We start from the raw sequence: 22,384 nt of genomic DNA, 5'->3' as shown, positions 1-22,384 counted from the left end.
GTGCATGGGAGACCTTGGACTGTTCCCTCTGGTATGTACTGATGGTGTCCTCAGCTGAGAATCCTTCTTAATTTGTCTTCCTCCGAACATGGCGAAGGAAAAGGGGAATTTCTTCTGACTAATTAAATTCATTAACCGCTGTGTCCCCCACTCTGCTGTCTCCACTGGGTGCTGCCAGTGCCACCGTGGCCAGGCACTCCCACTGCCTCAGGATGGCTGAGATGTTTGTGTTCACCGTCACCTTCCCCCCCACTTCGGCATTTCCCGGCCCCCACATCCGGCTATTGTACCCCCCCATCCGGAGCCGGATCCAGCCCCGGTGCCGGCGGGGAGGAACCGGGATTTCGGGAGGAAACGGGAAGGCTGGCCAGGGCCGGCATGGCGGGCGGCTGGGAGACGGCACTGGGCCTGGGGCTCTGCCTCGCCGCCCTGCACCGCGGAGGTGAGTGAGCCCATGGGGGCCAAAATCCACTTAACTCTGCCCCTGCCCCCCGCGGATCTGAGACCATGCCCACCTGAGGCACCTATTGGCATTCCCCTGCCTCCTTGTCACCCGACAGGCTGCCGCCTTCCCAGCGTGGCCACGGCACCCCAAGCTCCAGCTGGTAAGGACACCTGGTGGGTGGGTGATGCAGGTGGGGAGACACCAGAAAATCCCCTTCCCCCCACCCACAATGTGCCCTCCCCACCGCAGTGCTGCGGGACAATTTCCGCCTGCAGCCGGGTGATTTGGTGACCACAACGGGACAAGCATTGGAGCTGGATTGTGTCCCTCCCTTGGGGTACCCCGAACCCTACATCACCTGGAAGAAGGACGGGGTGACCTTGGACTTGGTAGGTGGCAGGTACACGGTCACCAAGGGGAAGTTGCAGGTGGCATCGGCACAACGGAGCGACTCCGGTCTCTACATCTGCGTGGCGGCCAATGCGGCGGGCAAGAGGGAGAGCCGGGGTGCCCGCGTCTCTGTGCTGGGTAAGCCAAGGGCCTCCCACAGGTGGTGGGCACACCACACCCAGCCACGGTGCTATGGCCTCGATGTCCCCCTGCAGAGAAGCCAAGCATCGTGCGGCACCCGAGCGACGCCGTGGCGGTGGCTGGCAGCACCGTGCAGCTGGGCTGCAGCGCCCGAGGTGACCCAGCGCCACAGGTGCAGTGGCACAAGGAGCGTGGAGACCTGCCCTGGGGCAGGTAGGTGGTGGCAGGGGGGAGGTGACCCATCCCTGGTGTGGGGATGAGGCTGATGGAGAGCTGGTGACCCGCAGGCACGAGGTGGACCGGGAGCACACTCTGCACCTCTATGCCGTGACGTCTGCCGATGCCGGCGCCTACGTGTGTACAGCACAGAGCCAGCTGGGCACCGCCGCCGCCACCACCTTCCTCCACGTGGAGGGTCAGTGCTGGGACCGCCGTGGCCTCCACCATCACAGGCACCCAGGACTATCTTGGGGTTCATCCATCTAACAGGGTCCATCTTATGGGGTTCATCCAAGGGCAGTCTGTCCATGGGGGTCCATCCAAGGCCATCCATCATCCATCATCCATCAAATAAAGTCCATCCAGCTGAGTCATTTGAGATCCATCAAAGGGTGAACTTCCAAAGGTAGGTTCACCTAAACAGGATCCATCCACGAAGGCCCATGTAAGTTGATCCATCTAAGGAAATGCATTGAGTCCATCCAAGAGGATTCATTCAAGATCACCCACCTAAAGGGGATCCAGCCAACCTGGTTCCTCCAAGAGGATCCATTTAAGGGGATCTTTGGAAGGTGGAAGTACATTAAAGGGGGATAGAACAAGAAATAGCCATCCAAAGGGTCCATCTAAGAGGGACATCATGGAGGGGTGTATCATGGAATCCCATCCCATGCGCCTGGGGGCAACACATCAAAGGGGGCTCCTCCAAGAGGGGTCCATTCAGGACAGACCCATCATAGGGTGTCTGCTCAAAAGGATCCATTTGAGTGAGTCCATCCAGGCAGACATCAGGATCTCCATGTGCAGGTATGTGAGGGGGGTGTCTGGTCCTGCCTGGTGATGCCATTTGTCTTCTTCTGCCTCACAGACCGGCTGGCAGGGGGCCAGCAGGAGACTGCCCCACGGGACCTGCTGGCTGTGAGGCTGCACCTGGACAATGGCACTGCGCTGCCCACTGCTGCTGTCCAGCTCCGCTGGCAGGTTGGCCTGCTGCTCAGCTGCCCCCAGGGGAGGGGGGGACGGGACACATCCCCACGTCCCACCTTGACTTGGGATCCTTCCCATCTCCTCCAGGTGCTGATGCCGGTGCCGGTGCCTGTGGGCTACGTGGTGCTGTACCGCAGCCTGCTCCCGGTCACCACCTCCTGGGTCCAGCACGACGCAGGCAGGGAGCTCAGCACCGTCATCCCTGCGCTCCGCAGGGGCTACAAGTACGAGTTCAAGGTCCGACCCTACACTGGAGGAGCCCAGGGCTCAGACAGCAACAGCAGGCACCTCTGGATACCCGAGGAAGGTGCGTCGTGTGTCCCCGGGGATGTCTGGGTGGTGGATGGGGAGGTCGGTTTGGGGTCCCAGGGGTCTCAGTATCCCTGTCCCCCTGTCGTGGCAGTCCCTAGTGCAGCGCCCCAGCGTGTCACCGTCAGCCAGGCTGAGGCAGGGAACGGCACCGTGGTCGTGAGCTGGGAGCCACCTCCTCCTGAAGCACACAACGGCGTCATCCGGGGCTACCAGGTTCGGGCAATGGGGCGAGGGGGAAGGGCTGGGCTCTTCTGGCCAAGGAGGGTCAATCCAAGGGCATCCATCCAAAAAGGGAACCTGTCAAAGGTGGGATCTATCCATGGGGGGCAGCATCCAAGGAGTCTGTCCAGGAGGGGGTTCATCCAAAAGGACCAACCAAGGCAGAAGTCCATCCCAGGGCATCTGTCTAGTGGCATCCAAGGGAGCTCATCCAAAGGAGTCCAGCCTAGGGGATTCAGCCAAGGGGGTCCATCCAAAGGAGGATCCATCAATGGCGGTCCATCCAAGAAGTATTCACCCAAGGAGGTCCATCCTAGGGCCATGCAAGGGAGCCCGTCCAAAGGGGTCCTGCCAAGGGGAGTCCATCAAGGACACTCAGCTAAGAGGACCCATCCAAGTGAATCTATCCATGGGGGATCCATCACTGGGAGTCTATCAAGGGACGTTCATCTAAAGGAGTCCATCCAAGGGGCTCCATCCACAGGATGTCCATCCACAGGGGGGCCATCAAGGCTAATCATCTAAGGGGACACATCCTCTTGGTGCCTGCCAGGTCTGGTCAATGGGTGAGGGCTGGCAGCATCCCACCAACAGGACAGTGGACGGAGCCACCCACCGCCTGGAAAACCTCCTCCTACACCCTGGGGCCGAATTCTGTGTTCAGGTGGCAGCTTTCAACAGTGCAGGACTGGGGGTTCCCAGCAATGCCACATGTGGAGTCCTGGGTAGGAGATGGAGAGCAAGGTGGGGTGTGGGTGGGGGTCAAGGTGGTGACATCAAGTGACACTGATGGGATCCTTGTAGGGCTGACAGCAGGGAGCAGCAGGATGGTCCAGGCACTGCAGCAGCCTGCTGTCATCGCAGCCGCTGGTTCCATGCTCTGGTTGGCCTTACTCGCCCTCCTCCTCCTCCTCTGCCAGCGCCGGGCCAGCCAGGACGCTGCAGCTCGCCACAGGTGAGAGGCCACGGGGTGGGGGACATGGCATATCCCTGGTGTGGGGATTGATGCACTGACAGCACCTCTTGCCCTGCAGGCTGGTGGCTGGTGACTCGCCATGGCTTGGTGGTCCCTGGAAACCCAGCTGTGCTCCCCGAAACCTCAGCAGCAGCAGCAGCCTCAGCAGCCGGCTCCTGGGCAGTGATGGCAGGGACCCCCACCCCTCCAGTGAGCCCTGTGGAGACTGGTATCCCCACCCATTGCCATGGGACCCCCACCCCTCCACTGAACACTAGGGTGGGAACCCCACATAGTGCCATAGAGCCCCCACTCTCTGCCATGGAACCCCCACCAGTACTCCTCCATCCCATGTGATGCCATTGGATCCCCACCCAATTCCATGGAGCCCTGGCCTGCTGCAACAGGACCCCCAGCCCAGGCCTAGGACCCCAACAGAATGCCATGGGACCAACAAAGTGTGCCCAAGACCCCCACTCTGTGCTGGGGACCCCCACTGCCATGGACCCTCACACTGGTGTCCCCCATTGTCTGTCTGCAGGCAGCAAGGACTTGAGGACACACAGCCCCAAGGAGAGAGGGGACAGGTGACCCCATGAGTGCCCTGACCTCTCTTACTCTTGCAGCCCTCTCCTTGGAGCCGCCAAGCCTTGGTCCCCCCACGCCCCCCATCCACAGCAGCCTCCATGGGGGACACCCACCGCCCCTCGGGGACATGGGGTGCTGTGGTGGGGGGCACCCCGGGGTGCATTCCTCACCCAGCACCCCAAACCCAGCACCCTGGGAGCGTGTTCGCAAGAGAGGTGGGTGTGGGGGACACATGGGGGGACATGGGGGACACCAGGGCAATGGCCCATGGCTTTGTGTCCCTCATTCCCCTCGCAGAGCTGCACCAAGTGCACAGCACCCCTGTGCTCACAGCTGGCCCCAGCCACATCCCTGTCTCTGGAAGTGGAGGCGAGTGGGGGACAGACTTTGGGCAGGCAGCCAGGCAGCCTCAGCAAAGGGGACACGAGGGTGACACCATCTCTGCCATGATGGACAGCAGAGACCCACAGCTACCGGTCTTCAGCTCTCCAAAGCCACCTCGGGGCAGCACCTCACCGGCCTCTGGTGTAACCACATCACTGGTGACACCACCGAGACCACCCCATGCCTGGCACCCACCAGTGACACGGTGAGTCTGGGTGTCCCCATCCAGGTGGGTGCCCTGCAACCCAACCCTTTGCTGCAAAACCCAACATGTCCCTTGCACCTGCAGGTCCCCGGCCTCCGTGTGCCCCAGGGACACATTTCTGGTCACCAGGCATCCCAAGGACATGTCCCCACTCCCTGGGATCCCCAGGGACATGTCCCCAGTCACTGAGAGCCCCAGGGGTGTGTCACCAGCCACCAGGAACCCTAGGGACATGTCCTTGGTCACTGAGCAGCCCAAGGACATGTTCCTGGACAGCAGGCATGCCAAGGATGTGTCCTCAGTCACCAGGACCCCCAGGAACAGGTCACCAGCCACCAGGCACCACAAGGATCCATCACCACCAACCAAGAACCAGAGGGACACAGTCTTGGCCACCAGGCACCCTGAGGACACCTCCCTGGTCACCAGGTGCCCCAGAGACCCATTACCAGTAGCCAAGTGCCAGAGGGACATCTCACTGTCCACCAGGCACCCCAAGGACATGTCCCCAACCAGCAGGCACCCAAAGGACACGTCCCAAGGCATAAGTCTGCCCAAGGAGATGTCCCCACCCACCAGGCACTGCAGGGACAAGTTCCTGGCCTCCAGGTATGCCAAGGACATGTCCCCAGCCAACAAATACCCCAGGGAGCCATCACTGGTGACCGTGCACACAAGGGACGTGTCCCCGTGCAGCAGGTCCCCTGAAAATATGTCACCAGCCTTGAGGCATCCCAACGACATACTGCCAGCCACTGGGCACCCCAGAGACACATCTCCACTCACCAGGCACCCTGAGGAGATGCCACCAGTCCCCAAGCACCACAGGGACAAGTTGTTGGACACCAGGTACTCTAAGGATATATCTCAGGCCACCAGGAGCCCCAGGGATGCATCACTGGTGACCATGCACACAAGGGACGTGTCCCTGTGCAGCAGGTCCCCTGAAAACATGTCACCAGCACTAAGGCATCCCAAGGACACATCTCCAGCCTCCAGGCACCCCAGGGACATATCTCCAGCCACCAGGCACCCCAGGGACACATCTCCAGCCACCAGGCATCCTGAAGAGGTGTCTCCTGCCACTGGTCACCAGAAGGACAAGTTCTTGGACACCAGGTATCCCAAGGACACGTCCCCAGCCACCAGCCACACCTGGAAAATGTCACTGGAGGCCAGGCACTCAAGGGACATATTCCTGGCTACCAGGTACGCCAAGGACATGTCCCCAGCCACCGGGCGCCTCTCGCCAGCGTTCAGCGACGGGGTCCTCACACAACAGCAGGTGGCTGAGGTCCTGGAGATGGAGCAGGACACTAACTGCTGCAGGTATTCCCCACCCCCCTGGGACATTCCATGATTGCAGCATCCCCTGGCACCAGCAGTACCCTCGCTGTGTTCCCCACAGACCCCCAGCACCAACCACACCACGGTCCTTCTCACCCCTGCACACCTATGGCTACATCTATGGGCCATCAGCCTCTGAGCTAGGTGAGGAGGAGGAGGAGGAGGAAGAGGAGGAGGAGGAGGAAGAGCATACAGCAACGAGGGGCTCACCAGGAGGGTCGCTGCTGAATGGCTGGGGGTCTGTCTCGGAGGACATCTTTGCCAGCACCCGCTGCAGCTTGGTGAGCTCCTGCGACGGCTCCTTCCTCCTGGACGCCAGCTTTGCCCGGGCACTGGCCGTGGCCATCGATGGCCTCTGCTACAGCCTTGAGGACACCGATGGGGCCTACGAGGGTGAGTGGAGGGTCCCTGGACCCCCTCTCTGACCCCGAGTATTGTCACCTCCTCAAGGAACATGGCTCCATCATGACACCGTGGTGATGCCACCTTCTCTTGCCTTCTTTCTGCAGGTCCCTCACCACCACCATCGCCTCTGGAGCAGGTCTTCCCACCTGGAGTCCACACCACCACCTGGGACTGGCGGACAGTGCTGGAGGCCCCACAGAGAACCAGGAGAGAGGCAGCCATTAACAGTAGCTCACAGAATGGTGAGTAGTGCCCCATTGTCAGGGTGGTGGGCACCGGGGTGGTGAGGTTGTTGCAGGGTGTTGGAAAATGTTTCCTTTGCTTTCCAGGTGGCCAAGGGTCGGGGATTGGCAGCCCCTGGGCCAGGGAAGGTGGTGAGCTGCAGACAGGAGGGACAGGAGCGAGGCAGTCCCCAGGGCGCAGGACACAGCAAGGCCAGACCCATTGGCTCAGCTAAAATCCAGCTTTATTAGGCAGCTCCCCAAACCGGGGCTCTGTACTAGGAAAAGTCACCCACAAAAGGTGGATGGCACCTAGGTGGGTGGGTGTCCCTCATTATTCAGTGTTCTTGTCCTTCCCAAGTGTCCTTCTTCCAGTGTCCCCATCCCTCCTCAGCATCCCCAACCCTTCCCAAATTCCTCCCCAGCATCCTCATCCTCCCCAAGAGTCTGCATCCCTCTAAATGTCCTTGTCCTTCTTCAGTATCCTACTCCTCCCCTAGCATACTTATCCGCCTTTACAATCCTTCTCCAACATAAGCACTGTTGCCCACCCTGTGTTGTCTTTCCCAAGGGTTGTTGACCCCCTTGACCATCCCCGTTCCCGCTGACTATTCCCATTCCTTGCAGCCATCCTTATGATTTCTGATAGTTCATGCTCTTCCTCAACATGCTTGTCCAACCTTTTCTATCCTTGTCTCTCCCAAATGTTTTCATCCTTCCCAAGCCACCTGAGTGGCCTTGTGCTCCCTCTAAATGTCCTTGTCCCTCCTAACCATCTTCATTTCCGGGCTTCCCAGCCCTCCTGAGCATCCACATCCTTCATCAGTTGTTTTGTTCCCCATGCCAAGTGTCCTTTTCCTTCCCCACTGTCCTCATCCCCCTGCAACCATCCTCCTTGTCCCTCACTACTGTCCTTGACCCTCCCAAGCAATCTTGGTTTTTTCCAAGTGTCCTCTTCCCCCCAGCAATCCTCAATCCCCTAGAAATCCTTGTCCTTCCTCCGTGTCCTCTTCCCTCCAGGCATCCTTGTGCCCCAGCCTTCCTTGTACCTCACCAGCACCCTCATCCATCTGCTGTATCCTTGTCCCCCACCATTTAATCCTGTCCCCCACCAACTGTCCCCTTCCCCTTCAATCACCTCAGCCCTCACAGATGTCCTTGTCCTTTCCCAGCACCCTTGTTCCTCCAAGCTGTCCTTGTCTCCAGGATTTTTGCCCCAGTTAAGCATCTTCCTCATCGCTCCCCAGCACCCTCATCCCTCTTCTGCTCATCTCATCTTCTGCTCATCCCAACTGTTTCTGTCCCCAGTGTTCATGTCCTCCCTTGAGCATCTTCCTTGTCCCTCCCGAGCATCCTTGTTCCTCCCCAGTGTCCTAATTCCTTGTGAATTCCTCGCCCCACCCCTAGAATCCCTGTCCCCCTCACTCTGACGCCGACTGGCCGCGACCTCTGTGCAACCCTATTTCTTTGGAGCCACTCAGAAATTAAAGAACATCCCTCCGTGTCCCCCGTGTCCCCATCCCCATGTCACCGACTCGCCCTCCCTTTTATCGCTTCTCCTGCGGCGGGCAGGGGAGCGGGGCCCCTGGCCGGCGGCAGTGGCCGGTCCCCTCGCCGCGGTCCCCCGGCGTCCGGCTGCGCCCCGAGCCGTGGCCGCGGGAGCCGCTGGAGCCGCGGGACGAGACGCTGCCGGCGGTGGAGCAGCTGCCGGACACCTGCCCGCGGGGCAGGCAGGAGGGTTTGCTGTAGGGGGTGACCTCATCTGCAGGGGAGGGGACAAGGCTGGGGCTCGCAGCGACACCCCCAGACCTTTCGCGGCGCGGTCGGTGGCTGTGCTTACCGCCGCGGGGAGGGCGGTGGGCGACCCTGCGCTCAGCCCCGCTCGGCTCCAGCTCCGGACAGGGCCCGGGGGTCTCGCCCGGTGGCGGCAGCGGCGGCGGGGGCAGCTCTGCGGCAGAGAGGGAGGAGGGGGCTGAGCTCCCCTGAGCCTCCTGAACTCCCTGGTTTATTCCTCCCACTCACCTCCCATCCGCTTTTCCCGGCGGTAGCGGCTGCATTTGGGCTTCAGGCGACTTTTGGAGATCACCCCGCGGGTTTTCCCTGGGGAGGTGGGAATGGCAGCGTCAGCCCCCTCAATGGCCAGTGAGGCCCCACCCACCCAAAGTGGCCCCTCGGGGCTCACCTGTGCCAGGAGGGCAGAGGGCTCGGGGTGGGTGGCCCTCGCTGGCATCCGGAGTCACCGAGGGACTGGGTGCCTGTGGGGGGGTGCTGACACCATGGGGGGGTCTCCTGGCAAAGAGGGGGGTGGAATGAAGCCAGGGCGGGGGGAGTGGCATGGGGGCTCAGTGGCCACCACAGTGCTGGCACAAGCCCTCTAGAGCTATGCCAGATCTGGAAGAAGCCATGCGGCGTTGTCACATGGATGGCAATGGTGTAGGTGGGCTTGAAGCATCACAGGTAGGTAGAAGTGCCACAGCTGGATCACAGCTGGGGTGGCAAAGGGGAGCTGGATTAGTGCAGTGGCCCAGCTAGGGTGGAGGACCACAGCCTGGCAAGGTTGTGGTAGCATGGCTGGCCTGCAATGGCACATCTGGAGCACAGCTGGATAGAGGCTGCCCAGCTGGATTACAGCCACACAGCTAGACTGCACTGGCACAGCTGGATCACCACACATCTGGATTGCAAGCACACTAGCAGATTGCAGCTGCACAGCTAAATCACTACACACTTAGATTGTAGCACAACTGAATTGCAACCATGCAGCTTGGCTGCAGCTGCCCAGCTGGGTCATAGCACAGCTGGATTGCAACCATGGAGGCTTGACTGCAGCTGCACAGCTGGAGTGCAGTGACATGCCAGCATTGTGATGGCACAGGCAGATCATGGCAGAGCTGGGTCACAGCAGCACAGCTGGGTGATGATGGCCCACCTGTCTCGTGATGGTGCAGCTGTGTTGCAATGCCCCAGTCACACACAATGTCATGGATGTGTCATGACAGTGTGGCCAGAGCACAGCTGGAGAGCAGGGGTGGATGGTGACACCATGAATGGATCACAAAGAGACACCTGGACCATGGTAGGACATCCAGAGTCCATTGGGGCATCCAAATCCCAATGGTATGGTCAGGTGGCACAGCAGGACCAGATCATGACAGTGTGATTGGATTACGATGGGACATCCAGAGCCTGATCCAGAGTCCAGTGGTAAGGCCAGACTGTGGTGGAGCAGTGGAACTGGATCATGTAAACTGGGCACAACATCCAGACCTCAATGGGACACCTCTGCGGCATATCTGGCCCTCAGCAGCGTGGCTGGGCTATAACAGCATGGCAGAGCCAAATGGTGACAAAATGGCTGGGTTGTGGTGGAACATCTGGACCATGGTAAGGCATCTTGACCCCAACAGAACCATCTGGACCCCAGTGAGACACCTGGACCCTAATGACACAGCTGGACCATGATGGTATGGCAGGGCCGGGTAGTGACAACATGGCTGGATCACAATGGAACACCCAGGCCATGGTGGGACATCTGGAGCTGGATGGGACATCTGGACCCCAATGGGGCATCCAGACCCCAATGGCACGGCCATACCAAGCAAGGCCCATCTCCTACCGGGGCAGGAGGGAGCTATCGAAGTCGCGGAGGCGAGGGATGTCCTCCGTGGTGCGAGGTGATGGTGTCAGCGTGGCGGTGGAACGGCAGCCAGAGGAGGTGGTGGGTGAGGATGCAGCAGTGGCACAGGGGATGTCCTCACCAGGGTACCACACCTCCATCCCCAGCCTGCAGGGTGGAGACCACAGGGTAGCTGCTGGGGGCAGCATGCCCAGCCCCCAAGCCCCCCCACTCACCCTCCGGCTGCCTCTTCCTCTTCATCCTCCTCTTCCTCCTCCTTCTCCTCCTCCTGGGCACACTGGCTGAGTTCACTGGCTGAGGGTGGCGGGGGCAGCAGCTCTGTCCAGCTCACCACCGGTGGTTTCACTGCTTGCCCCAGTTTTGCTCTGGCCCCTGTGCCAAGGAGGGATGCTGGGGGGGCTGTGGGGAGGGCACCACACCACGAGCACCCATGTGTGCCCCCACCCCTCCAGCCACCCTACCGTGCTCAGCCCGGCCACGGGGCACCTGGGAGGCTGCAGCATCCATTGGCTGGGAACCGCCCCCAGGGTAGGAGGTCCCATACTGTGAGAAGGGACGGGGGAATGTGCAGATCTCCTCACTGTCAGCCGAGATGGTGCTGTAAACCGGCCCCTCGCCAGCCCCCACTCCAAACTGTTCTGTCTGGGCGATGTAACGGGTGATGCCGGCATCTGCAGAGGGTGACCAGCATCATCAGGGCAGATCGTGACCCCCTCAAGAGCCACCCAGCCCCATGCTGACCCCTCACCATTGTAGTATCTCTCAGTGCTCCCCAAACAACCGGCAGAACTGGCTGTGCTGCCACCACGCCACGCATCCACCAGCCACGGGTAACCACCGCCGGCAGCTGCCCTGCAAGGGGATGGGATGAAGGAATGCTGGTGGTCAGCCCTGGGGCTCCTGGGGAGGGCAGGGGGTGCCGGGGGGGCTACCTGGGGTTGCTGCGCACTGGAGCTGGGAAGCTGACTGTGGAAAGAGATGGGGGTGAGGGCAGCGAGAGGCCGTACTGGGACCCCGCAGCACTTACGGGCTTACCGGTGGGCGTGTAGGCAAAGGATGCTGTAAAGAGAGAGACGGTGGGTGGCTGATGGGTGAGGGGTGAAGGGTGAGGGGTCCCAGGAGTAGCACCCCCTGTACCGGTGAAGTGGCTGAGCTCCTTCTTCCTCCGGCGGCGGCTGTAGAGCCAAGCAGCAAAGGCAGCGAGGATGACCCAGCAAGCGCCACCAACGCCGGCAATGAAGGCTGGCTGCCTGGCTACCTCTGCTAAATGCTCAGTCAAGCTGCTCCCACCTGCTGGCCCCACATCTTGCTCCACCAGGGGGGCTGCAAGTGACATAGGAAAGAGGGACACACCGGCGAGGTGCCAAGGAGCTGTCCCCAGCACTGCAGTGGGCGACCCCGTCATGCCCCACCAGAGGTGCCAGTTGTGACAATCAGGGACTCACCGATGTGGATGGGGACAGGGGCACTGCGGGCACCCACACCAGCACTGGTGGCAGCAGCAACTTCAGCACGGTAAGAGACCCCGGGGACAAGTCCCTGCAGCACTGTTGCCAGCACCGTCCCCTCCACGCTCTGGTTGATGTGGAAGCGGCTCTCGTTGCCCAAGCACCAAATCTGGTGGGAACCAGGAGGAAAAGATGGGGAACACCCATAAGGATGCCATGACATGGTGTCATGAGTGGACAGAGTGGAGCTGCCACATCCCTGCTGCTGTCCACGCTTACCCGGTAATCACGGATGACCCCATTCTGCTCTGCCAGAGGTGGGGGCTGCCATGAGATGCGGACACTGGTACCATTCCCAGCCACACTGACAGCTCGTGGTGGGGCACTGGGGGCTGCCGGTGGAGGACACATGGGGTATCACCTCCAGGTTGTCTCCAGGGACCCACAGTATCCCCTCCATCCCCGCACTCACCCGCTTCAGGGGTGTGCAGAGCTCGCACAGCGCTGTCGGGACCGTGGAGGTGATGAAAATAGGGTCGGACCTTGACCTCGTAGTCCTGGCCCCGGCGCAGCTCGGTGAGCAGGGCCCCCCGCTCCCCTGGCGCCCACACCGTCCGTGCCTCCTCCCAGCGCCCACCACGCTGCCGGTACAGCACCCGGTAGCCCTGAAGGAAGGGTGCCTGGTGCTCCACCTGAGGACCCGAGGGAAGGGTGGGATGGGGGCATGAGCAACACTGGGAGCCCTGTACCGGTAGGGAGGCTCAGCACTCACGGTCCAGGAGAGGTGGACAGTGCCCAGTGGCAGCACCACAGGTTCCTTCAGGTGCACAGCCACTTGTGCCAGCTCCTGCTGCACCTGCTCAGGATCCAGCCCTTGCTGCATGGGGTTGGTGTCTGCTGGAAACAGGAGAGGGTGGAGGGTCCATGCATATCTCCACTGGTGTCACCAAGTGAAGGAGCCACGGTGACAGCACATACCCATGGCAACTCCACTGGCATCACTGGGCAAGACTGGACTCAAAGATTTTGGGTGCATGGGCACCTCCATTGGTGTCACCAAGTGGAGATGGACCCAAGGGTGGGGGGTTTTGGACACCTCCACTGATGTCACTGCTGGGTCTCACCTTGGGTGCGCACAGGCTCCGAGACGCCGCTGGGGTCGCTGAGCCCGTGGGCATTGACCGCCCGCACCAAGAACAGGTAGACAGTGTCAGGGACAAGGCCAGTCACTGTGTGGGTCTCACTCTCCACATCAGATGCCACTGTCTGCCACGGGCCACCCACCGCCTGGCTGCCAGGGGACAGGGGTGACTCGTGACAGGGTGGTATTGGGCCACCACATCATCCCTGCAGCCAAAGAGGCTTGTGTGATACCTGAAAGCCTCCACTATGTAAGAGGTGACGTCGGTGGCACCATTGTCCTCGTTCCCTTTCCAGCTCAACGTGACACTGCTTTTGGTAATGTTGGTGACCACAGGGGTGGAGGGTGGCCCAGGGAGGAGATCGGGTACAGGGGAAGACAGGGAGAGGTCGGATTCACCACCTGCAGGGAGATGCATGGAGGTCTGGGGTGGCTTTGTTCCCAGTGCCACGGTGTCCCTGCTGTAGTGAGATCTCCATGACCCACCTTGTACCTCCAAGGAGATGCCCCAGTGTGTCTCACCCGCTGGGCTGGTGGCCACACACTTGTAGAGCCCGGAGTCTCTCACCTGCAGGGGGAAGAGCTCCTGCCCCATCACCCTGAGCACCCATCACCTCAGCACCCACCACACTTTGTACCCACCACCCTGAGCACCCACTATGCTTTGTACCCACCACCATGAGCACCCATTACACTTTTTATCCACCACCATGAGCACCCACCATGCTTTGTACCCACCATCCTGAGCCCCAGCACTGCTTGCACCCACCACTATGAGCATCCATCTCCCTTTGCTCCACCCCTGGTAGCCACTGCCCCCTCCCTCGCTGCAGTACCCCCACGGGTGCCCCTGCCGGGGCCGGCTCACCCGGAGGCCGGTGATCTGCAGGGTGCCGTTCTCCAGCAGGCTGGCACGGGGCTGGACACCTACCAGGGCACTGCCATCCTTCAGCCACCCCACGCTGCCTGGGGGCTCATGGGCCCCCGCTCCACAAGGCAGCCGCACTGTGGCCCCCACTGGCAGCACTGTCCGGTTAGCGGGAAGCAGGCTGAGCACCGGCGGCTGGAATTCGGTGGGTGCTACAGGGAGAAAATTGGGAATTGCTGGGTGGTGGGATGGGTGTCACTCATACACTGGATGTGCCAGCTCTCCACTGGCACTGGACTTACCTCCTGTCACCTCCAGGCTGGCCCTGGCCAGGACACTGCCGGCCACGCTGATAGCCTGGCAGAGGTAGTGGCCAGCATCTCCAGGCTGGACGTTGATGATGGTCAAAGCACCGCTGGGGCTCACCCAAACACGGCCAGAAGGGATTGGGGGCTGGCCCGGGAACAGCAGGGTCTGAGCGGGAGTGGGATTAGTGGGGGATGAGGGATGAGAAGCAGGTGATGAGATGAGGTCAGGGTTAGGGGTGGGAATGGGAATGAGATTGGGGAAATTGATGGGATGGGATGGGATGGGATGGGATGGGATGGGATGGGATGGGATGGGATGGGATGGGATGGGATGGGATGGGATGGGATGGGATATGGTGGGAACTGTGATGGGAATGGAATGGGGACAGGTATGTAATAGGGACTGTGATGGGATGGTGATGAGGACAGGAAGGGATGGGGATTGTTACTGGTGTGAAATTGAGATTAGGATGGAGATGAGGTGAGGATGGAATGGCAATTGAGATAGGGATTATGATGGAATGGAAATGGTGATGGGCTTGGGATGAGGATGGGGCTATGATTGGGTGTGAGGTCAAGGAGGAGGGAAGGAGACAGACCTGGCTCCCCTCCTTCTGCCAGAAGACAGCAGGTGGTGGGTTGCCCTTGCTCTGGCACTGGAAAGTCACGCTCTGGCCAGGGGTGACAGCTTGGTCTTGGGGCCCGGTGACAAGCTGCGGGGGCACTGCAGCAGCATGGGGAGAGACAAGGGCTTGTCTGAGCACTGCACCAGCACCCAAGGGTGTTCCCCAGGGCCCTCCTTACCATGCACAGTGAGGGTGCCCGATGCCTCAGACCTGCCCACGCTGTTATCAGCCACGCAGGTGTAGGTGCCCTCATCCTCCACCTGCAGCCGGCTGATCCGCAGGGTGTTGTCTGGCAGCATCTCCCACCTGGGGGAACCCCATCAGGCTGTGGCACCAGCAGCGCGCTGGGGCACCAGGAGGGTGTAAGGTGCCATGGGGTGGGGAGGTAGTGAGGATGCAGGATGTGATGGGAATGTGGGATGTGACGGCTACAGTGGAAATCTGGGATGCAGGAAAATGGGAGCTGTGATGGGGATGTGAAATGCGGTGGAGATGTGGAATGTGATGGGGATGTGGGATGCAATGGGGATGTGGGTTGAGGTGAGGATATGGGATTTGACTGGAATTTGGGATGCGATAAGAGTGTGGGATGCAAAGATGTGGGATGCAATGAGGATTTGAGATGCACAGGGGGATGTGGAATGTGATGGAGATGTGACACAATGGGAATGTGGAATGCAGTAGGGACGCAGGAAGTGCTGAGGATGGAGGAGGCGCCAGGGTTATGGGATGCAATTATTGATGCCATGAGGATGCCAGGTGCTCCAAGCACAGCAGGCTGGCACCCACTGATGTCACCCAGCTGCACCCCAGAACCCTGGCTGCCCTTGGTGTCCCTCAGCCACCCCCCTCACCCTCTACTCACCTTCCCAGTGGCATTTCACCCTCCTCCTTGCGCCAGCGCACCGCCGGCTGCGGATCCCCCGCCACCTCGCAGGCAAACTCCGCCGTCCCCTCCACCAGCACCACCTGGTTGTGGGGCCTCTTGCCAAACGCTGGGCGCTCTGCGGGCTGGCCGTCAGTCCCACCAGGATAGCACCCACCTCCCTGACACCCCAAAAATTAAATCCCCACGCACCAAAGACCACCAGCTTGGCCGGCTCGCTGTCCCTCTCCCCCACCACGTTGGTGGCCACGCAGACATAGACGCCAGCATCGCCCTTGTGAGTACTGGCCACCATCAGCTTCCCACCACGGATCTGCAGGAAGAACAGCTCATCCCACGTCCTGTCACATCCTCATCGCATCCCACATCCCCTTTGCATCCTACCCCCACTGCATCCCATGTCTCTATGACATCCGACATCCTCATTGCATAAACACACACATCTCCCATTTTCATCAAATTCTGCATCCTCATTGCATCTCATATCCCCACCACATCCCAAATCCTCATTGCATCTCCCATCCTGACTGCATCCTGCATGCCCATCACATCCTGTATCCTCATTGCATCTCACAATTGCACCCACACTGTAATCACATCCCCTGTTTCCATTGCATCCCAAATCTCTCATGCATCCCATATCCCTACCCCATCCTACATCCCCATCTCATCCCATATCCATCACCTCACACAACTCTGCTGCATCCTACATCACCAACACATTCCAGATCCTCAGTGCATCCTGTATCCTCACTGCACCCGCATCCATGTCACACCACACATCCCCATCACATCCTGTATCCCAATAAAATTTCCTCTCTCCCTTCCATCACCATCAGCCCAGTTCTGGCCCCTCTCACCGTCAGGCGCTCATCCTTGTCGCTGACCCGGACTCCGTTTTTCTTCCAGGAGACGCTGGGCTCGGGGTGGCCGCGGGGCGGGACACACTCCAGCACGGCCGGTTCTCCCGCCGCCACCACCACGTCCCCCGGGGGCTGTCGGAACTCGTCCCGCAGCACTGCGGGGACACGGCAGCCTCAGCTGCCCAGCCTGCACCCCCGGGCTGGGGACAGCACCAGGGCTCTGAATTGGCTTTAACAGATTCTCATTTGTCTTCATTGATTTTACTTGATTTTCAAATGTTTTCGAATATTTTCATTTGATCCCATTTACTTTCATGTATTTCCAATCATATTCACCTCTTTTAATTTCTTTGCAGCACTGCAGGGACACAGCGGCCTCAGCTGCCCAGCCTGCGCCCCCGGGCTGGGGGCAGCACCAGGGCTCTGAATTGGCTTTAACAGATTCTCATTTGTCTTCATTGATTTTACTTGATTTTCAAATGTTTTCAAATATTTTCATTTGATCCCATTTATTTTCATGCATTTCCAATTATATTCAGCTCTTTTAATTTCTTTTACCATGTTTTCATTTATTTTCACTCCTTTGCACTAATTTTAATTTATTTCCAATTATTTTCAGTTTTTTCATTATTCCTCTTCACTAACTTGCACTTATTTTTTTATTTATTTTCACTTACTTTCAGTTATTTCCACTTTCTTTAATTTCTCTTTTTTTCCATGTTTTACATTATGTTATTTACATTAATTTTCACTTACTTCCTTACTTCTATTTTCATTAATTTTCACTTACTTTCTTTTTTCATTTGTTTTCACTTTGTTCATTTATTTCCAATATTTCTCACTTCTTTGAATTGATTTTCATTTCTTTTCACTTTATTTATGATTATTTTCCTCTTATTTTCATTTATTTTCCCCTCTTCACTTGGCAGCTGAGGCCCGGGAATGTGAAAGCCTCTCATCCCACAGCTACAGGAGCAGGCTGGGCTTCGGGGTGATACCAGAACGCCAAATTTCCCCCCCGCTCAAATCCTCCCAACCCTCTCAGACTCACCGGCCACCTCCAGGGAAGCATTCCGGCTGGTGGCTTCCCCCAGGTAATTCCTGGCCACGCAGACATAAACCCCCTCGTCGGGCTTTCCCCGCCTCCCGTGCAGGATGCGGAGGAAGAAGAGGGACCCTCCCGGGAGGAGGGTGCGGTGGGAGCGGGGATCCTCCCGGTCCGTCTCCACCCTCTCGCCGTCCTTGTACCACTCCACCACCGGGGCCGGGCGTCCCTCGGCCTTGCAACTCAGTGTGGCCGGCTCCCCCTTGGAGACCAGGACATCCGTGGGGTGCTCCACGATGCGGGGAGCCGTGTCCTCCAGCTGGGCGTGGGATCCTGCAGGAGAATCAGGAGGGGTAGGGATGGGTTCAGGGAGCTCAGCACTCTTGGTTTGTGTGGTGCTTTCCTGGCTCCAGACCCTGCTTGGCTTGGAAGGCAGGAGGTGAGAGATGAAGTGTGGCCAGGTCCCAGCCCAGCACATCCCAGGGTGGGTGCTGTGGGAAGGCAGCAGGATCACAGAATCACAGAATTCACAGAATTATCAGGCTGGAAGAGACCTTCAAGATCATCGAGTCCAACCCATGCCCTGACACCTCAACTCAACCCTGGCACCCAGTGCCACGTCCAGGCTTGTTTTAAACACACCCAGGGATGGTGACCCCACCACCTCCCCGGGCAGCCATTCCAGAACTTTATCACCTTTCTGTGAAAAACTCCTTCCTAACATCCAACCTAAACTTCCCTTGGCACAGCTAAAGATCGAATCGGGAGGGCGTCAGGCAAGGCCAGTGGGACAAAGCAACTTCGCTTTGTAATGGCCTTTTCCACCCTGTTTCCACCCTGAAGAAACAGGGTTGGGGCTAAATTCTCCCCAGACTGGGATTTTTCCATCAGCTGCAAGTTCTGACTTTCTGTAGCAGAGCTGGTCATTCTGGGCTGCAGAAAATGCTTAAATTTTAACTTTTAAAAAGCCCCATATCAGGGTTGTGGGGCTGTTACAGAAAAAAACCCCTAACTTGCTAGGGCATGGGAATTAATAGATGGTCTTTAATGCCAGCATAATTAATGCTCATTAATGCTGGGGCCAGCTGGGTTGAACTGCTTGTGTCCCCAGCTATGCCTGGCGTGTCTTGGTAGTTTGGTCCCCAAGTGTCACTGCTGGCCCAGCGGCACAGGCACTCACCACTGCATGCCCAGGCACATGTGTGCACACAGGAGTGGGTCTGCATGCACCTGCACGTGCACAGACACACATGCAGCCGTGCACTGCATGTGTTTACACACACAGGTGCATGCTTGCACACGTGGACAGCCATGCAGGTGTGCACACACTCACACAGAGGCACTCACAGGTATCTGTGCACACATAGGTGCACACGTGCATTCACACACGTGCACATGTTAACATGTGCGTTACAAGTGCAGGTGCGTGTGTGTACACATGCACTGCACATGGAGGTGCATGTACATGTGCAGGCAGTCACACAGGGGTATGCACACACACACATGCAGCCACACACATGTGTTTGCACACACACATGCACCCGTGTGCCTTCAGGCAGGAGCGTGCATGCCCTGACATGCACAGATGCATTCACGTGTGTGTGCATTCATGCAGGGTGTACATGCACACACACACCCCTGCACACATGCATGGGTGTCCTTACATACACACACGTGTGTGTGTTCAGACATGCAGAGATGCATGCACATGCACATTCACACAGGGGTGCACATGCACACACAGGCTGCACATGCACAGGGGCACACACAGGGGCATGCACATCCATGCACATCCATGCACGCTCAGATGGGGCCATAAGCCTACATTTACCCACATTGCTGCATGCACACACATGCACACTGCACACACCTGCACACACCTGTACATTGTATAGACATGTAAACACCTGCACAATGTACAGACATGCACATACATGCACTCATGCACACTGCCCATAAATGCAGACATGTACACATATGCACATTGCACGTGCATGCACACATGCATACATGCACATACATGCACACATGCCATGTTTTAGTTGAGGTGTTAGGGCATGGGTTGGACTCGATGATCTTTAAGGTCTCTTCCAACCCATAATTCTGTGAATTCTGTGAATATGCACACTGCACATACATGCACACATGCACACACATACACACATGCACACTGCACACATATGCACATACATGCACATACAAGCACACTTCCCATAAATGCACACATGCACACTGCACATACATTCACACACATGCACACTGCACATGCATGCACACACATGCACATGCGTACACACACAAGCACACTGCCCATAAATGCACTGCATGGACATGCACACACCCACCCCACACTCATCTCCCACCCGCACACGCCCTTCCCCTGCTCCCCCACACCCTGGGGCAGGACGTGGGCATAAGGGGCTGCAATGGGGTGCCCACGGGGTTGCCATGGGGATGGGACGCGGCTGCCATGGGGATGGAAGGAATGCTGCAGGGCACTGGGTGCCCCCGGGGGGCACAGCAGGGACCGAGGGGGCCGCAGCTGGGCCCGCTGGCTAATTGGGACAAGCAGGGGGTCAGGGCAGGCCCCTTCCTGTGCCCGGCTGGCTATGCAGGGGCAGGGCTTCCCATGAGGTTTGGGAACACCCCCGCCCCTCACCAGCCACCCAGTGCCAGCTGGAGGGGGGCAGACTAAAAAAGAGGGGAGAAGTTCAAAACTGAGTCAAAATGCAGGCAGGCACCCTCTGCCTCACCCCTCCTTCACCCCCACTCTGTCCCAGCTAGGGGTCATGGGGCTGTTTTGGGGACATGGGGAGAATTAGGGCACACGGAGCTGGTTGGAGGACGCTGGGATGGTTTAAGAATGTAAAGATAGTTTGGGAACACGGAGTTAGTTCCAGTTAGTAGTCTGGGGATTAGCCTGGGGACACAGGACTGGTTTGGAGACACGGGGTCTCTCCTAATTTTGTCTGGGAGTTGGTTGAGGCACACAGGGATGGTTTTGGGACAAAGGGCTGGTCCTGGTTTGAAAACTGGTGATGGATGTGGGGACATGAAGACTGTTTGAGGACACTGGGTTGCTCCTGGTTTGGGGTTTGGGGACTGGTCTGGGGACATGGGGACAATTTGGGGATGCCATGTCTGTCCCAGCTCAGGGTCTGGCAGTTGATGTAGGAGCATAGGATGGTTTGGGAACAGGGAGCTGCTTGCAGTTCAGGATTTGGGAACACATGACTGGTTTGGGAACACCAGGACAGTTGTGCCTTGGGGAGAGTGGGAGAGCGGGCTGGTCTCAGTTTGGGGTCGTGGACACGATCTAAGGACATCGCATCACTCCCAGGAGTTGGTGTGGGAACAGGGAGCTGGTCTCAGAATGGGGACACGGGGCTGGTGTGGGGACACTGGATCAGTTCCAGAGTTGAGACATGGGGCAGGTCCCGGTTTGGGGACAAGGGGACAGGTTGGGAATCCAGTGTCGGTGCTGGTGGGGTCCCAGCTGGGGCTGGGGTCTGTGGGCTACTTCCAGCATCCCGGCTGGACCAGGAGCAGGAAGTCGGGGACAGGGGGACAGAAAGACCGAGGAGCACGTACCGTTACCGGGGACGAGATCGGGCAGGTGGAGCGCGGCGATGGAGCTGTTGATGCCGAGCAGGAGCGAGGAGGAGTTAGAGCCTTCGGCTCCCAGCGAGTCGGCGAACAGGTTCATCTGCAGCAGCGTCTTCAGCAGGTACCGCAGCATCCTGCCCCGGCTCAGCTCGGCTCGGCTTGGCTGAGACCGGCTTGGCTCGGGTCGGCTCTGCACCACACTACCCGGCACGGCAAAGACTGGCTCAGCTCAGCCCGATCCGGCTGAGCCCGGTCCGACTCAGCCCGCTCCGACTCAGCTCAGTTCGGCTCTGCTCGGCTCAGTTCAGCCCGATCCGGCTCAGTTCAGCCCGATCCGGCTCAACCCGGTCCGGCTCAGCCCGGTCCGACTCAGCCCGGTCCGGCTCAGCCCGGTCCGGCTCAGCCCGGTCCGGCTCAGCCCGGTCCGGCTCAGCTCAGTTCGGCTCAGCTCAGCTGGGCTCGGCTCAGTTCAGCCCAATCCGGCTCAGCCCGGTCCGGCTCAGCCCGGTCCGGCTCAGCCCGGTCCGGCTCGGCTCAGTTCGGCTCGGCTCAGTTCGGCTCGGCTCAGCTGGGCTCGGCTCAGTTCAGCCCAATCCGGCTCAGCCCGGTCCGGCTCAGCCCGGTCCGGCTCAGCCCGGTCCGGCTCAGCTCAGTTCGGCTCAGCTCAGCTGGGCTCGGCTCAGTTCAGCCCAATCCGGCCCGGTTCAGCCCAGTCCGGCTCAGCCGGGCTCCACTCGGTTCAGCTCAGCGCGGCTCAGCACAGCCCGACTCAGCCCGGCTCAGCTCACCTCGGCTCGGCTCAGCCTGCGGCACCGCCCCCCGGGTAGGGGACGGGCCAGGGCGGTGCTGGGGCGGGGTGATGGGGGTGTCCCCTGTTCCCTCCCCGTCCCCAAGAAGCGGATGGGGACGAAGGCGGGGGGTGGCCCGTATGGGGTGGGGGCTTCACGGAGGAGTGGAACTGGGGTGACTTTTTGAAGGGACAGAGGAAAAGGGGGGTGCTAGGGAGGAGAAGGAGGACGCAGCAGCTCCTTGGCTTCACCCCAAATTACGCGACACCACACGGGGCTGCTGTCACCCCCCACTCGGGACCCCCCCTCAGTGAACCCTGAAAGGCAGCACCACCCTGCACCCCACGGGG

At 59.3% G+C, this 22,384-nt stretch overlaps 3 protein-coding genes across 3 annotated transcripts; 1 reads left to right on the top strand and 2 right to left on the bottom strand.

The window, feature by feature from the left end:
- Positions 1-378: 378 nt before the first annotated feature.
- Positions 379-8,343, top strand: ROBO4 (roundabout guidance receptor 4). The gene is given in 21 exon segments (XM_077787982.1): positions 379-443; positions 547-605; positions 695-973; positions 1,051-1,189; positions 1,264-1,391; positions 2,064-2,176; positions 2,270-2,489; positions 2,586-2,707; positions 3,267-3,438; positions 3,518-3,668; positions 3,748-3,878; positions 4,295-4,471; positions 4,554-4,845; positions 4,930-5,454; positions 5,542-5,694; positions 5,785-5,964; positions 6,034-6,174; positions 6,254-6,585; positions 6,702-6,839; positions 6,927-7,038; positions 7,040-8,343. Coding segments are annotated over 21 exon segments (3,660 nt in total). The 3' UTR covers positions 7,071-8,343.
- Positions 8,344-8,365: 22 nt separating this feature from the next.
- LOC144247427 (roundabout homolog 3-like) lies at positions 8,366-11,206 on the bottom strand. The gene is made up of 7 exons (XM_077788077.1): positions 11,197-11,206; positions 11,000-11,126; positions 10,435-10,602; positions 9,001-9,107; positions 8,841-8,918; positions 8,659-8,766; positions 8,366-8,580 (listed from the first exon to the last, which is right to left on the bottom strand). The coding sequence occupies exons 1-7, from the start codon at positions 11,204-11,206 to the stop codon at positions 8,366-8,368; spliced, it is 813 nt and encodes a 270-aa protein (XP_077644203.1).
- A 154-nt stretch (positions 11,207-11,360) lies between these two features.
- On the bottom strand, positions 11,361-21,379 carry LOC110468183 (roundabout homolog 2). Its single transcript, XM_031506823.2, has 18 exons — positions 21,232-21,379; positions 17,647-17,973; positions 16,593-16,750; positions 15,925-16,045; positions 15,712-15,850; positions 15,025-15,152; positions 14,820-14,944; positions 14,215-14,386; positions 13,913-14,124; positions 13,531-13,612; positions 13,278-13,446; positions 13,028-13,194; positions 12,676-12,797; positions 12,376-12,595; positions 12,183-12,295; positions 11,901-12,072; positions 11,593-11,778; positions 11,361-11,514 (listed from the first exon to the last, which is right to left on the bottom strand). The coding sequence occupies exons 1-18, from the start codon at positions 21,377-21,379 to the stop codon at positions 11,384-11,386; spliced, it is 2,892 nt and encodes a 963-aa protein (XP_031362683.2). The 3' UTR covers positions 11,361-11,383.
- Between the last annotated feature and the right edge of the window lie 1,005 nt (positions 21,380-22,384).

The sequence above is a fragment of the Lonchura striata genome, chromosome 23 (assembly GCF_046129695.1).
Source record: "Lonchura striata isolate bLonStr1 chromosome 23, bLonStr1.mat, whole genome shotgun sequence".
In the NCBI taxonomy this organism is placed as follows: domain Eukaryota; kingdom Metazoa; phylum Chordata; class Aves; order Passeriformes; family Estrildidae; genus Lonchura; species Lonchura striata.
The sequence above is the reverse complement of the archived record's forward strand: the minus strand, read 5'-3'. Positions and strand labels throughout refer to the sequence as shown.

Coding starts and splice junctions, on each gene's coding strand:
- LOC144247427 (XM_077788077.1), bottom strand. Junction 9,108..10,434: donor GATAGCTCCCTCCTGCCCCG/GTAGGAGATGGG, acceptor CCTCTTTGCCAG/GAGACCCCCCCATGGTGTCA. Junction 8,767..8,840: donor CCGGGAAAAGCGGATGGGAG/GTGAGTGGGAGG, acceptor TCTCTGCCGCAG/AGCTGCCCCCGCCGCCGCTG.
- LOC110468183 (XM_031506823.2), bottom strand. CDS start 21,379: ATGCTGCGGTACCTGCTGAAGACGCTGCTGCAGATGAACCTGTTCGCC. Junction 14,945..15,024: donor GGGCACCCTCACTGTGCATG/GTAAGGAGGGCC, acceptor ATGCTGCTGCAG/TGCCCCCGCAGCTTGTCACC. Junction 14,125..14,214: donor CAGCCTGGAGGTGACAGGAG/GTAAGTCCAGTG, acceptor TTCTCCCTGTAG/CACCCACCGAATTCCAGCCG.